Raw genomic sequence first — 16,409 nt, 5'->3', positions numbered from 1 at the left:
CCCTGACCCACCCTGGCTCACCCTTTGCAATTCTCTTTCTGGATAGATTCAGCACATCCCTTTGGTGTTTGCGTTTTGCATGAAATTTCCTGGGGCATCCTCACCATCTTCACCTATGGCACTGCTGGGTGGGTTGAAGGATGAAGTTTGGGGCTCTGTGGGTTAAGCTGTTTCTGGCACACAGAACAGGCAGCACAGAGCAGCCTCCTAGGTGCCTGTGTCCATGATGGAGACCCCTGGGCAAGAGGCCTTCCTCTTTTTCCCTGTCCCAGAAAAGGGTCAGAGGTCCAGGCTACTTCTGGGGCACAGACTTTTTATACTTTGCTACCAGAAATGTCCCCGCAGGCCACCTAGGGAGGGATGGAATGGAAAATCCTGTGAAACTCAAGGTCTAAACCCCTGAGAGGTACATTCAGAGGTCATTTCAGGAGGTGGCAACCCCGTGAGTGCAACCCCTCCCTTAACAAGCTGGGAATGATGAAGTGGCGAAAATAGCCAGTTCCTGGTGATCTGGGGGTGTTGCATGTGGATCACCATTTGTGGAAAGTTGAGGGCCATGGCTTGAAAGGACAAATGGGGAGTGCGTGCCTTCGGTTTTCAACAAGTTGTGTGCTTCCTAATAATGTCAACCAACAGTCAAAGTCCTTTTTCGACATGCCTGAAATTGGCAAATGCTGGAGTCCAAGTGACCTCCTGGACTTCAGGGGTGTGGGGAGCTGTGATTTCTGGAAGCTTCCTGGAGTCTCTTGTCATATGAGTAATCTGCAAATCTCCTTGAGGAACTGTCCATGTGGATGTAACTGACTTCATTTCCAAACATGGAGCTGTTTAGAGATCTCTTTGTTCAAGGTGGCCAGGAAAGGCCATCTAAAGCCAGCCAGCAGAAGTGGACAAGCTCTGGTCCACTCACCCAGTGTAAGTCCTGGCCTTCTTCCTGGGCACCAAGCCCTCGTGGCTGGTGTGGCAAGAGGGCTGTGAGTGGGAATGAGTCAGCCGGTCAACCGCCCTTTGGGCCCTGGTTGTTGCAAAAGTCTGGGGTCAAGAAAAGCCAGAGGATGTGGGGTCCTGCCCAGTAGTGACTGCTTCAGGCCATTCCACTTAGCCTTCATCTGTTTAGAAAAGAATGTATCAATCCTGACATGAGTACTTTGTGTTTCCAGTGACAAATGGGTCACAGTGCTGGTGGCATATTGCTCCCCTTACAGCCCTGCCCCGGGGTGGGACTAAGTCACCCCTGATGGACGTCCTGTTGACTGTAATATACTTCTGTTGCCAAATAATGGTACTGTTTAATTTCCCATCAAAGGGAGACTATATTGTTTGATGTGTAATGTCAATGGAGTTCCAAAAATTACTAGACTCTATTATAAATTGTAGAATTACGTATTTGTCTAAGGTTTGATGAAACAGGGCCAAAACATTAGGTTTCTTTTTTGTTTGAAAGAAGCTGAGGTTACTTTTGCTGTCTGAGCATTCCTTTGGCACCTTATTTATGTAAGAAATGTTAAATTTTACTGGTCAAGATTATGATAACTGAGTTTTTTTTTTTTCCTTCTTTAAACCAGTAGCAACATCAATACAGATGGCTATTCCTGTGTATCTTGAATCTAAAAAGAAGACTCTCTTTCAAACAACTCTTTGGTCATTTTGACCTGTATGGTTTAAATTCACATAGTTCATGAATAAAAGGAGAAAAACCAACCCTGTTACAGTGGATTGATTTGGGTTCTTTCTGCCCCACCTCCTTTCTGAGCAGACTGACAGCTGTGCAAATGGCATCTCTTCCTGTGTGTTTCCTTTTCCCACAGACAAGGCTATAGTTGTGGAAGGAAATTTATGCAAAAAGAAACATAAAAAACCAAACCAAACCAACCACCCTTTCAACCCCCCCCACGTCTTCTTCAGACAAATGTTAGCACAAAGTAGAAATGGATTTCCTGTACCAAGTACTTCTGAGAATTTCAGAAGTTCTATGTTGTGTATCATGAGACATGCCAGGGGATGTGAGGGGAAAGCAAAAGTGAATATTGTCTTACAGAGACATTCAGAGGGATTCCTCGGGCTTTCCCAAAGAAGTTTCCAACACAAAAAACTCCACATGTTCAGAACTTTGACTTAACTCTGGGTCGAATTAGCAAACCAACACAGAATTTTATTGTAACCTAAATTTCCATGGGAAAGCTCTAGCGTTTTCTTCAGTTCTGGTTTTAAGGTAATTCCTCCTTATTTCATCACTGATTTATCTAAATATGATCAAATCCCTTAAATTCGCTGGTTGGCTTGGACACTAGTTGAATTATTATAGCACATTAAAAAGACTGATTCTGAAGCAACAAATCTTTGCCTTTTTTAAACCAGTAGGCCCCATTTTTGACAAACATAAAAAATCTTAGGCCATTTTCTTGGTTGTTATTTGAAGTTCTAAAAATAAATTAAACGTTATTGAAAAACAAAGAAAATAAAGTACTTTTTCCAAACTACACCTAGTCTTCTGCAAGATTGACAAGGTCCGCCTTGGTGGGTGGAGTGAATCACTGGTATGAAACATGTTTAATAATTGCCTATTTCACTACATTTAGTAGCCAGCATAATCAAGGCAATATTTTGTTCTAGAATATCTATTGCTTTCCTTCTAATTACAGAAGTAATATTTGTTAATGCAGATAATTCAGCAAACACAGAAAAATACAAAGGAAATAAAATCACTTAATGGGGTATTCTTCCACACAAAAATAAATGTTAGCATTTTGATGCACACTATTCCTGTTATTTTTCTGTGCGTGTGTGTGTGTGTGTGTGTGTGTGTGTGCATTGCATATGCATTTTAGATGCTCTTGTACTGTTTATAACCAATAAACTTGAACAATTCCCTTATGCAAGGCCCTGTTCAATTACACAATTTACATAAATCATCTCACTTACATTTTGATTGCTTTCTTTTCAATCAGATCTATATCTATCATCTATCTATATCTATCTATCATCTATCTATCTATCATCTATCTCCATTCTTCAACAACTTGATTTTTAAGAACGTCATAGTATCCCATTGCCTGAATGTATTCCAGTTTACCCTAATTTTTAAAAAGAATCCTGAATGGTTACATGTTGAGGCTGCTTTAAAATTTTCACCGTGGTAAAAAAGTGCCGTGAAGAATATCATTGTCCACAGATCTCTGGGTTAATCTTTGATGACCATGTAAGGCAGTGTTTGAAGCATTTCACCATTTCCCCCCATTTCTATGTGCTTAATTTACAGGGAGGTTGTTGAGTTTGATTCTGAAGGATATGGGCAGTATTACCCCCAAAGATATTTTGTCTATCAGCCGTCACGTATCTTGGAAACTTGTGGTTTGACAGGGGTATGCAGTGTGTGATGCCCTGTCTGGTGCAGTGTGAGCCCTGCTGCCATCAGGAAGCAAGCCAGGAGGAAGGCAGGTGAGTCTTGGTGAACCAGAGTGTTGGCTGGGTTACAGACGCAGCTACTGAGACTTAGAGACCCATCATCCCGTGGCTTCAGTGACAGGTTTATTCTCCCTCATGTTAACAGCCCAGAGGTCCGAAGTCAGGCCTGGCAGGGCCTTGAAATCACTTAGCTTTTACCTTGAAGTGCAGCTGCTCCGGCTCCCGCCGTCTCGTCCACATCTAGCCAGAGGGAAAGGGAATTGTGTGCCTGGTTCTGTGAGGCCAGTCAGGAAGGCACACACATCATTTCCTCTCCTCTCATCTGCTGGAACGTAGCTCTGTGGTCACATATCTCAAGGGAGGCTGGTAAATGTAGTCCCCGGCTGGGTGGCCAGATGTCCAGGTGAAAGTTAGGTGACTGGATACTGGGGCCACACACCAGTCTGAGTACTCCCGGCTCCTGGGAAAGAACCGCGGAACCCAAAGTGGTGTCTCTGTCAGTGGACATGTTAGGCGATTGTGGAGCTGGTTTGCCAGGAGGAGCCCAGATTTTCAGCAACGTGACAGCCAGGAGGGAAATGTCATGGCAGATGGAGGGCACATTGATCTGAGCCCTAGGATGTGGCCCCGGGTCCCTCATTGCCCTGCAGGACTTCCTAGCTGCCATCGTCCTGCCCCTGTCCACCCAGAGGTAGTTCTGGGAAGAGAATCAGTTTGCTGTCCAAACACTTGGAGGGTGACCAAGGAATGGGCGCCTGCGATGGCTGTTGTCTGGACCACTCTATCTTCTCTAACAAGGCCCACAGGAGGGAAGGTGTAGGGGAGAGCTGACCCGGGTTAAGGGGTGAATCGGGAGCATCTTAGGGACAAAGTGGGAAGGGACACAGGGACTCACCTAAGATTAGCTTGGCTTGTTGGCTCCAGTGATGAGGGACCATGTGCCAGGGTGTGGCCAGTGACAAGCTGGAACAAGCACAAAATGGGGCAGAGGTGGGGGCAGGAGTAGTGAAGGACCTGGGCTCTGGGACCCGTCCCACTAGCCATCCAAGCCCGTGGTCCTGAGCAAATCTCTAAGGCCCGTCCATCTCTTTCCTCATTTGTAGAGTGGGGTGACGTCTGTCCCACCTGGACCACAAGGCTGTTACAAAGCTTAGTACGATATACATGAAATGGCCTTGAAAACTGCAGAGCATCCTTCACTTAGGGGTGTTATGTCAGGATTAAGGGCATTTTACTGGGGAGAGACTTCCCTGGAGGACCGATGGAGTGAGTCATCCTAATGATCTAGTAGGAACCAGGAGTTCTGAATGACTCTTGAAGACAGGAGAGTCTGGCAGGCAGAATGACTTGCCAGATAACCTTGCTTGAGTGACTATTACCTGTCAGGTGCAGTGTTTAACCCCCGGGGTCAGATGGCCCAGAGATGTCAGAGGCCTTTGGCCCTTAGTAACCAGCACCATTTGCTGACACCTTTACATCTGTGAGACCTGGTACTAAGCTCATCATAATCTTGCTTCACTCTCGCAGCTACTCTGGGAGTGGGCATTACTGCTTCTTCCATTTACAGGGGTGGAAAGCGAGCCTTGAAGGTGGGGCACTTCATGGGTTGGAACAGCAGAGGCCTGCACGTACACCCCCCAAATGCTCCAAGGTACGTTCTCAGTCACCTCGTCTACTGTTGCAGAGAGCAAAGCAGTGAACATCACAGTGCGGACAGCATGTCATATCCCCTTATGAAACTTCCTGTTGAACGAGTTTTGTAGAGTGGTTATTACTCCCGACTAGGTCACTCTACAGTCTGGGAAAGGGTTACTACCCCAGTGAAGTAACACATTCACTGTGGGTGCAGATGTTCTAGTCCTGTCAGGATGTATTTTATGACCTCAAGTATGGTGGCTGCATGTACACCAGGTTGTGTTTGAGATATCTCTTCGGGCAGTTTCAGGATAATTGTAATTATCAGAGAAGCAAAAAGATTTATTTCAAGTTTGGCTCCCTCAGCCTGGCTGGAAAGGCCTTAATTGGCAGGACCAATGGGCGGAAGTTCTGCCACACATCAGGGACTTGCATTTATTTATTTATTTACATTTTTGGCTGCGTTGCGTCTTCATTGCTGCATGCGGGCTTTCTCTAGTCGTGGTGAGCAGTGGCTTCTCTTGTTGCAGAGCACGGGCTCTAGGTGCACGGGCTTCAGTAGTTGTGGCATGCAGGCTCAGTAGTTGTGGCGCATGGGCTTAGTTGCTCCGCGGCATGTGGGATCTTCCCAGACCGGGGAACAAACCCGTGTCCCCTGCACTGGCAGGTGGATCCTTAAGCCCTGCGCCACCAGGGAAGCCCCAAAGAGCAGTGACTTCTAACCATCAGTGTACCTTCCATTGGAATACCTGCTCCCAAGATGGGAGAAAATCCTGTGATTCCATTCTGTGCAGACACTCCTGGCCATTCCTTGGTTCAGAGGACATTCTCGGGGGCTGTGACAGCCGGCTGGCTGAGAAAGCTGCCATTCTGCTGCCTTCCCTTGCGAAGTGCACGGCTCTGATGGGGACCTCTGTGCTCAGTGGGGCTGAGGGAATGAATGCTTGTTAGCAGAGTAACTTTTAGATTTTCTAGATTCTAGACTAGAGGCATCTTTTTGGAAATAATCTCTCTGAAAGCTTTTACAGAAAACATTACTGCCTTTAAAAGTAGGATAATGTGGAGGGTGGGACTGTAGGCCAAATCACTGGGCTCAGACAAGTCCGAATGCACACGCTGGAAGTACTTGTTAAGAGTTCAGCAGGTGAGCACAACCTGGCCCTATTTGAAGGACTCTGTGCAGCCCAGTCACCTGGCTGACATGGGACCCCAGGGGCACAGCAGTAGGGGCTGGCCCACGTGCTGCAGAAGCTGCAAGAAGCGTGAAGCAGCAGAGGAGGAGCAGCTGCCAGTGTCTGACCAGCGTGGGCTCAGGAACCACTTTCAGTGTCTGACTAGAGATGGGCCCCAGCACTTGAAACCTGGAGATGACAACCGGTTTGCTTTACCTTAACTCCACGTGCAGGCTCAGGCCTTGAAGACAAAGGAAATGAGGTAAGATACATGAAGTACTTAACAGTCCCTGGTATAAAGGTTAACTTTTTCCTAAGGGATACAAGCTTCCATAAATTCCTAAGAATAATCGACACAAACTAAGTTCCAAAGGGCCTTTTAACCTTTAAACTAAGGGGATCGTGAAAGATATAAAAATAAGGCTCCCTATATTTCCACTTTAAAAGACAGTAAACATAGTATATTCTCTTCAGGAAGCATTTTATTGTTGCTCCAAGTTTAAGAACTTTCACTTTTAGGAAATCAACACTTTTAGAGACTCTCCCGCATCACTTTGCTCAGCTTCTGAATCTTGGTTTTTGCAGACATATCAACATATTTCTCTCCAATACGGACAATCATTCCACCCATGATTGATGGATCAATCTAGGAAAGAAAATAGGTTGGAAATGTGAAAACACATTGACATTTCATTAATCAAAAAGAAAGACGAAAAAGTGCTCTGAAAAGTCTACGTGCTACATAACTGTAAGCGGTAACAATTATATCTAGAAAATGACAAGTCAAATTGTGAATGGACTCAATAATCATTTATATTGAATATAGATATGAAGGTTCTACTATAGGCAAGTTTTTACATAATCAAATCTAATTTTCCACTTTCTATAGCCATTTTAGGTGTCAAACAACCTGAGGAAACGTACCGTACATAATTAAAAACCTACCTTAACTTCCAATTTCAATATTTGGCCTTTACTTAGGAAGCTCTTCAGGACTGTTTTTAATTCGGTAAGAGTGGCTTCATCTAAAGGCTAAAAAAGGACAAAACCATCATTTAAATTTAGATAAAGCAAAACAGAAAGTTACTATAGTTGAAGGAGAGAAAAAACATCCCTCTGGCAACGTATCACCAAGACAGGCCTTGTGAATTCCTCTCTTAGATATCTGAGGACCCATCCTGGAGTTGTGCCGCAATGGTCACTCATCAATGCTGGTGTCGGGGTGTGCAAAGACCCTGCCTCACAAGAACACATGGGCAGCTCACACTGGGAGGTTAGGTTCACTTACTGCCCATCTCTGCTCCATGGTACTAGCAGTACAACTTAGAAGTAACAATTAGGGGAAAAACCTGAAGTTTATAATGCCTGAGGATGCAGGCCTCTCCTCCGCGCAGCTCCCCCAGGTGCAGCCTGAGTCTATTATTCCCTTGGATGAAAAGCTGCAGTTTGACCTGGGATCTGCGGGTACCAGGAGCTCTGGCATGCCGCTCCACTCTCTGCAGCTCACAGAGAGCCCGGGCAGGCGGCTGGCTCCTGAAGTCAGTACAGCTCTGTAATCTTGTTCCTCCAGAGCAAGTGCCCTGACCATCCAGTGTTCTCTCCTTTTTGCCCCAACTTTTACCCCCGATTGGGTGAGAACGGCAAATGTTGCTGAAGGAGTGGCATTTCACCCGTCACAAATCCTACCTCCCAACCCACACACCCAAGAGTCCAAAAGCTAGCAAAGAAGCCTTTAAGCTCTGCAAAGATCCGATAGTGTCTTTTGGGGGGTGGTGGTGGGGAAGTCTATCAGTGCTCCATCAATCATTCGCTGAGGCTCTGAGGTTAGAGAACTCAGAAGTATATGCCCCACCTTCCATTCAGACACATGCTGTGTGCTAAGCACCCGTGTGTGCCAGGCATTTTAACCACCATCTCCTTTAACCTGGACAACTCCGGGAGGTCAGGAGTTACTGTTCCCATTTTACGTGTGGGAGAACTGAGGCTCACAGTGGTTAAGAAGAATTCACCTGGGCAGGAGGGATAAATTGGGAGACTGGGATAAACATATACACATATATATATATATATACCTATAAAAAATAGATAACTAGTAAAGAAACTAGTGTATAGCATAGGGAACTCTACTCAATACTCTGTCATGCCCTATATAGGAATAGAATCTAAAAAAGAGTGGATATATGTATAACCGATTCACTTTGCTGTACACCTGAAACTAACACAACATTGTATATCAACTATACTCCAATAAAAATTAATTAAAAAAAAAAGAACTCACCTAAGGTCCCACCAGCAAGTGAGGACTAGTGCCAATATTTGAAATCAGTCTATTTCTAAAGTCTGTGCCCCTAGTCATTAATCAAGGTGTGTGTGTGTATATATATGTGTGTGTGTGTATATATATATATATATATATTTAAGGGTGGAAATTATTTACCCGGGAGACTCAATGTCAAAAACATTAGCATCAGTTGGTTCTAAGAAACTTACAAAATCATGTCCTTGTAATCACTGAAGAATGACCTGCACCAGTGCTTGGCCATGGGGATGGCGTGACCATCTGGCCAGGGAAGCCTGGTCTGAGCTCTATGGTCAAGGAGAACCAGTGCAGTCACGGTGGGCTCCGGAGAACATTTGAGCTGTGTTGACTCTTAGCCCCCAGCTTTGGGGGCACCAACTGAACTACAAATGTACGAATAGGTACTAAGTGCTAAAATGTCTCCTTCACATTATGCTCTTTTGGAGAGTTAGAATATCTTTTCAACACTAGAAATGTTAATCTAGGTGAGGTCAGGTGCTGCGTACCCCAAGTAAATCTACCACGCTCTACTGATAATTAAGTCCCACAGACTGTTTCCCTACCTTGACTGAACTACAGTGAGAAGAGAATACACACTTAAGACAACAACAACAAAATTAATTCTGGGGAGGTAGTGCAGATTAAGGAACACGGACTTCTGAGAGAGAGGCCTGTGTTCAAATCCTAGTTCCACATTCTGTGACCTCGAGCAAGCAACTTATTCCCCTGGGCTTCAGTTTCCTCACCGGTAAAATGAAGATAGTAACACTTCTGCTTCACACAGACCTTTGATATTAAAATAAAGCACCCAGAATAGTGTAGGTTTCAAAATTCAGTTCACTTCAGCGAGCCAGTAAGACCAAAGGGCCCTTCCGCCTTACCCCTTCCCACTCACCACCGCAAAAGATTAGACACGCATTTCAGTAAACTACGTAGTGTGATATTTACAAAATAACTTAAACCTTAATGGAACGTAAACCAGTATTTCCCGACACATTTTTAACTCAATCTACACTCTTTAGGAATAATCACTGGTTAGGGAAGCACCAAGAAGACACGCTGGCCCTTGCAAAGCAGAGGTGCACAGAAGCTGGTATAAATGAAGCAAACCGCCCAAGGGCCAAGCCGCCTGTCCCGATTTCTTGATTTTAGCCTTTTTCTTTTTGTTCTGCAAAATGTGACACAGGGGATGTCAAGGCAAATGCAGCAGCAACAGCCCGTCACCTACAGATGCGGTGGTAACTGTGCAAGACACTTCTCCCCGGTGGACACTCATCATGGTGGAAAAGGCAGAAATGACCCCAGCGGTATTGTTCAAGCGACCATTTTCAGCAAGCAAACCTGGGAAAGTAAAGGTATTTCACTTAAATCAGGTCATTCATGAAACATTATATTCACCTCAAACGCAAACTTAGATTTGTGGCCTTAAAATTCAATGTCATTTAAGAATGTGAATGGAGAAGACACAACTTATTTAAAAAGAATATGCAATGTTCAAAAAAAAAAGACTGAACAAACAAGGATTTAAATTTGTAAGGGTGTGTGTGTCTTACATGGATTTGCAGTAGATTTCTTGATACGGCTTTCAATCTGATTTTCAGGTTTATGCCACAGATACCAGTGTTGGCCATAAATCCTGAAATTAACACGCTGTCTATATTCACTACACGCTTTCTTTGAATTCTGAGTGATCATGGGATTTGAAAAGCAACTCAAATGTACCAAAGAATGCAAATGTCTTCAAGGACAGGGGCACAGCCACTGGTTACAAACCATTTTCTTGGTATGAGTCCCACTGGTCTCGTCCATGGGTTGAAACTGTGCAATCAGACATTCTTGCATCTTAATATCCTTTAGACAATGCTCCTCAAACTTTAACGCCCAAACAATTCACTTGGGGAGCCAGTTAAGATGTAGATTGTGACTCAGCAGGCTGGGGGAGACCAAGATTCCTCACTGCCGAAAGGCAGGTGGTGCTGGGGCTCCTGGCCCATGCAGGACAGTTTCAGTAGCAGAATTTTCAGAGACTTCAATAAAAAACATCTAATACTTACTGATCAGGTTGGACGTGAGGGGAGAAAACTTCTCTTTTGCTGTCATGTCATTTAGGCTTTTCATTTTAATGGAACGCTTTACATAGGGATTCATGACAGAAGCAGCCATTTTGGGTTCCTTCAAGATTTGCTAGAAGTACCAAAAAAATAACTTCTTAAACTCTTTAGGCCATAAATGATCCTAGCTGCCGTACACATATGTTCTGATGAATCATACATTTCATAAATAAAATTAGCACTCTCAAAGCACATGAAGAGAAGCTTACAATCACAAAATTTTCTTTGCTTTTAAGATGATTTTACACAGGATACAGTATTTCTTGAAAATACTTAAAACCACTTTAATGAAGTTTCGTAAATTTATTTTTGCCTTTCAAGAGAGATTAAAGAAAACCTAAGCAGCCAAAACATTCAATTCACCACCTATTTTAATGTACCTACTATGGGTAATGCTCTAGTTTTTCCCATGCTAAGAGGGCGCTAATGATGCCCACACTCAAGTGTAGACCTGACAAGATGTGCTGACTGCAGGCGGCCTCCTGGCCTTTCCCTCTCAGGCTGACCCGGATTCTGTCCTGCCCCTCAGAGAGCTCAGGAGAACCAACCCAGCGCTGTGCGGGAGCTCTGGGGCTTCCAGAGCAGCCTCAGCCAGTCTGGGAGGAAAAACAGCCAAAAAACGGGAGTGCAACTACCATGAGAGACACAACTTTGTCTCCGCTATGTTACGTCACCAATGTCTGGTCAGTGATCACGTGCAGCTTCCAGCACTCTGCTCCCCTGAGTGTCAGGCCAGAGCTCCAGCAAACCAACGGCTGTTTCCATTTGGGCATCTTTCAGTCATGAACCTCTATTAGCCCCTCAACCCCTCTGTCAGCACCCTCTCCTGGGCTCCTGGACAATTTCTGTCTCTGATCCTAGCTACCTGCCTACACTGCCATCTAATGCTAAAACTTCAACTTGAGCGACCCCAAAGAAACAATATTTTTCCATAAAAACTGCTAGCTTATACAAACTACAAGCATTCTGGAGTTGGAACCATACAGTTTTTCATGTTTCTTATCTGTTTTTGCTGCATCACCCATGGACAGTTAGTGACACCTGGGCAGCATATTTTCCTCTCAGTGCCAAGAAATGGCTGATTTTCTTTTATAAAGAGTCTTAAGGTAATGGCGTCCTCTGTATGTCTCCACGTCTTAACCGACTTCAAGTTTTAATTAAACCCCATTCTAACGTCCACAAGCCAGCCACTGGCCCCTTGGCGAGCACCGGTGCTCAGGTCTAAAGTGGGTGCGTGGGACGAGCGGCGGGCAGTCACCGTCACCTCCCGAAAGCCTGTATGTGACCCTGTCTGCTCCTGATACCCGTCCCCCGAGTGTCTCCAACAGTAAGTATGATTCTGTGAGGGTCAGAACAGTTGACGGTACCAACTGAGATCAAAAGCGTTATCTGCAGAGATAGATGGACGAAGGGAGGAAAACAGAGCTAAAATTACTGTAGTTCCCACAAAAGCTCAAAATGAAAAAACGAACAAAACTTATTGTTCTATACAACTAGTCTGTGAAGGTTTTTATCCCCTCTAACAAACAGTAAGATTAAAAAAAAAAATCTTTAGAAGTTGTTTAAAAATTGTAAGAAATTCTTAAAACATAAAATCAAAAAAAAGAACACAACTTTCTCTGGAGAGATTATATACTAGCTGTACATCCCCCTTCTTTAATGCAGAACTTACTGCCAGAGGTGGGAACTAGAAAGTACTGTACTGTAGAGTACAGTATCTTTATTTCAAGCCCGGGATGTGAGTGAAATTGCAGCCCTCCGTCTCCTGTTGCTGATGACCCTTCTGCTCTACCATCTCCCACCTCCTCTCCCTCCTCCAGTCAGTAGCTCTTCTTGCCTGTTCACTCGATGCCAGCCCCTGGATGCCAGCTGTTGCACTGTACTACTGTACTTTTCAAGGTACTGTAAGTTAAAAATGTTCTGTTTTTTGTTTGTTAGTTTTTATGTATTTGTGTGAAGGTATTATAAATCTACTACAGTACAGTGCTATACAGCCAATTGTGTTAGTTGGGTACCTAGGCTAACTTTGTTGGACCTATGAACGCGCTCTTGGAACGGAACTCGTTTTTATGTAGGGGACTTACCGTAAAAGGAGCAGGGGAAGAAACAAAATGTGTTAACTAGAAAACTCAGGGGAAACTGCAGTGGGGATTCTTCTATTTAAGTTACACTGTAGGCTTTTGTTAATTCAGTTCATTTACTCTTCTTTTCATGTTTAAAAAACACGTAAAAATAAACTTTCCCCTGTAGCCTTGTGGTCTTTGACAGTTCTCTATTATCGTCATGAAACTCTTGCACCTTCACTAATTTTGCTGCCCAGCGTGCTCTGCTCATTTTCTCCTCACAAAAGGCTTCATAAGGAAAATAAATTCCCAGTTAAACAAAATCATAATATATTCTAAAGACTGTTTTGGAAATACCTGGAAATACAAGCAAAGATTATCAAGGTGACTTTTTAATTCTCTTTTGAAATGACAATGTTTCTTAAATTACCATCTTAAATTTAGATTTTCTATTTCTTCTCTGAGCCCCAAATCTTGGTTCCTAATATTAATATCCTTACCTGCGTCAGTTTGTACCTATTATACAATAGGTTCAGAACGATAATACCCAGTATTATTACTATCAACATCATTACAGAAAATATGCTTGTCCTTTTTCTTGCAACTCTTTCTCTTAGCATACACCTCATTAGGGATGCAGAGTCAAATATCTAAGCAAAATATATACAACGAGAACTTAATAAGTAATGAACAGGAAAGGCTACTTACTGCTACTCTCAACAATTCCTTTTCTACTTGTTCCAGTTTATTCTGTTTAGATGCAGCAGAATAAAGAGCAGTGGCATAGCGACCTTCGATACCGTATACCTGAACAGGTGGCTTTAAAAACAAGGGTGGAGGAGGGGAGGAAGCGAAAAGGAAAATCAGTTAAGACAATACTACGGTATCAATAGCAGAAAGAAATATTTATAATTTTAAAAATACATCTTTTATAGCACAAAACAGTTTAAATATGTCATCAAAGAGCTATCCTGAATGACAAGTCTCAAAATGAGGGATGTTTCCTTGGCCAGGTCACTCTATCTGTGACCTTCCAATTTCTCACCTTAAAACGAGGGGTTTAGGAAACATGGTGTCTGAAGTCCCCTTCTGCTCTAACTATCTATAATTCAACTATGTTAATTATGAGACGAGCTTAGGATTCCTTTGAATTCAATAACTACTTAATTCCAAGTTTGGGAGGTTTTAAACACTGATAGAAGGCAGTTTTGAACATGCTAGAGCCAGGCAAACAGGTGTTTATGAAACATACACAAGCATACTTTTATACATTTCAGAGTAATACTGCAAATATCCCTTACAGAGCTCCATAAATGTTCAGTTTAATGGAGCCCTTTAGCAATTTACTAAGTGCCTGAGGCTTGAATTATTTTTTACAATGAACCACTGGCTTTTAAAACCACACTACCATCAGTGTATGACTACATATGCTTAGTGGTACTGTGTGATTGTAGTGGAAAAGCTTAGGCTTTGGATGAGCAAGATTTAGTTTCAGTCCAGCTTTAAGACTAAGCTGAAGGGCTTCCCTGGTGGCGCAGTGGTTGGGAGTCCACCTGCCGATGCAGGGGACACGGGTTCGTGCCCCGGTCCGGGAGGATCCCACACGCCACGGAGCAGCTGGGCCCACGCGTCCGGAGCCTGTGCTCCACAGCGGGAGAGGCCACAACAGTGAGAGGCCTGGATACCGCAAAAAAAAAAAAAAAAAAAGACTAAGCTGAATAACCTTGGGCAAGTTTTCCCAAAGTCTGTTTCCTTTTTTGTAAAATGGGAAGACCCGCTACCTCCCATCACTGTTATCGGGTTTTAAGAAATTCTGCTACTTAAAGGTTATGCACAGGCCTGTCCCACGGCAGGCATTCAACATTATTCCGTCCCCTAGCCCCTCCACCCCCATCATATTTGGGGAACCACAGATCATGCAGAAAGGTTTAGGGGTAACTATACAAAATCCATGCCCCTAAGTGTACTGCTGTCTGATTCACACACATTTATCTGCTTTACAATCACAAAAGACATACCCTCACAAGCTTGGCAAACGGCCTGACCACAGATGTACTGAAGCATCGCACCTTTAAAACAAAGAGAAAGTAGATCCAAATGAGACTACTTAAAGGATTCCTGCATTTAAACCTGCAGTAATAAACAGTAAACATGACCTCTAGATGATTCGCTTCTCATGTGTCCTTGTATCATCACATAGATTACATGAGGGTGAGCTGCTCTTTATTACCTAGGAGTAAATTTCCCCACTGGAAATCATTCCAGGTTGCTTGGGAAATATCTTTTCTACTTCTAACTTCCTGGTTTCCTAGGAGTAGGCTGAGGCAAGCACACCACTGAGAGAGAAAACACTAAGTTTGGTGAAATGTGTCTTCCAAAAATGTTAACAAGATTTTCGGCATTTATATTACCACCCTCGAGCATGATTTTAATAAAAAGTGGGAGGATTCCAGGCATGATCTGCAAGAGATGGACCTTCTTAGAATCCAAATGCTATCTGAAAATACAGACGAATTCTTTGGGTACTCCAGCCGTCCGATGTGAGAACAGGCCCTAGTACCTTGTCTATCAAAATACTACCTTGATATTGTTGAGATGGTAGCTTGTCTATCAAGAGTTGGAATCCGGAGTTTAAAAGGCACCTGCAAAGGCACAGGTCACCTTCAGATAATTCCAGCTCTAAGTGTACTATACCGGTTGTGAGGGTTAAAAGACTTTATAACACTTATGGAAAACTTACGGAAGCTGTACGCTGTCATGATATGTAAAGCATCATGTAATATAAAGAGCACGAATTTTCTTTCCAACTCTGTGGATTCGAATCTCAGCTCTACCCCTTATTGGCTGAGCAGCCAAGGACGACTCATTTTAACTTTTCGGTCTCACTTTTTTATTTAAACGTGAAATGTGTTTTTACAAATATTCCTTAGCATTACTGGTGACCCCAGCCAGGTGTGACCACCACAACATAGAGAGATCCCCCTTCACCTGTGCCCTTCAAACCAGCTGCTTCTCGAGGCTGTGCTCACAGGACGCCAACGTAGGACACGCGCAGCCCCAAGCCCACCGGCCCGCGCGCACCCCGGGGGGAAAGCGGGGCTGCCCAGGCAGCCTGGCGTCGCCCCCCACTCGCCTGGCCCCGCGACCTTGAACGGCGGCCACGCTCCCCAGCTGCGGCCTGGAACCGTGGATCTTAGGGGTCTGGTACGAGTCACCCCAGGAGGGCTTCTCCCGCTGGCTTTCAGGACCTCCGTTCTCTCACCTGCAGGGAGAGCCCAGACACTACCGGGGCGGCCATCTTCTCCTGGCGGCTGTAGGTCAAACCAGAGTTGGCAAAAGCGACCAAGAGCGCACGCGTGCGTCAGCGTAGCCGCTCGGCCTGCTGGGAAATGTAGGCGTAGGTCGTCAGGCCGCATGCGTAGGGATCTCCCTCAGACTGGGAGTTGTAGTCCTTAGAAGCGAGTGGTCAGGGCTGGACCCACAGGTCTGGGGGTTGGGACTAGTGGGCTCAGACAGCACCTGGAAATGAAATTCTAGAGTTACTAAGTGACCCTTATTGTAGAATAGATATAGTGCCCTTAGCTTAAAATTTCCATTTAGATAAGTACGGTGGCATTTGTTCCGTTTCACATTCATCACTAGCATCATTAGCGTGTTTACCCTTTCTTCCTACCACGCTAAAAGGTGATCAAGCGCAGTTCCTCGCGCTGTATGTATATATAAA

The 16,409-nt window shown here is 44.3% G+C and overlaps 1 protein-coding gene across 1 annotated transcript; it reads right to left on the bottom strand.

Moving 5' to 3' along the window:
* Nucleotides 1-6,676: 6,676 nt before the first annotated feature.
* Nucleotides 6,677-16,093, bottom strand: ATP5PO (ATP synthase peripheral stalk subunit OSCP). The gene is made up of 7 exons (XM_060010349.1): nucleotides 15,948-16,093; nucleotides 14,704-14,754; nucleotides 13,394-13,504; nucleotides 10,566-10,695; nucleotides 9,740-9,852; nucleotides 7,158-7,244; nucleotides 6,677-6,858 (listed from the first exon to the last, which is right to left on the bottom strand). Exons 1-7 carry the CDS (start codon nucleotides 15,981-15,983, stop codon nucleotides 6,745-6,747), a joined length of 642 nt encoding a protein of 213 aa, XP_059866332.1. The 5' UTR covers nucleotides 15,984-16,093; the 3' UTR covers nucleotides 6,677-6,744.
* Between the last annotated feature and the right edge of the window lie 316 nt (nucleotides 16,094-16,409).

Source organism: Delphinus delphis, chromosome 4 (assembly GCF_949987515.2).
Source record: "Delphinus delphis chromosome 4, mDelDel1.2, whole genome shotgun sequence".
NCBI lineage: Eukaryota > Metazoa > Chordata > Mammalia > Artiodactyla > Delphinidae > Delphinus > Delphinus delphis.
The sequence above is the reverse complement of the archived record's forward strand: the minus strand, read 5'-3'. Positions and strand labels throughout refer to the sequence as shown.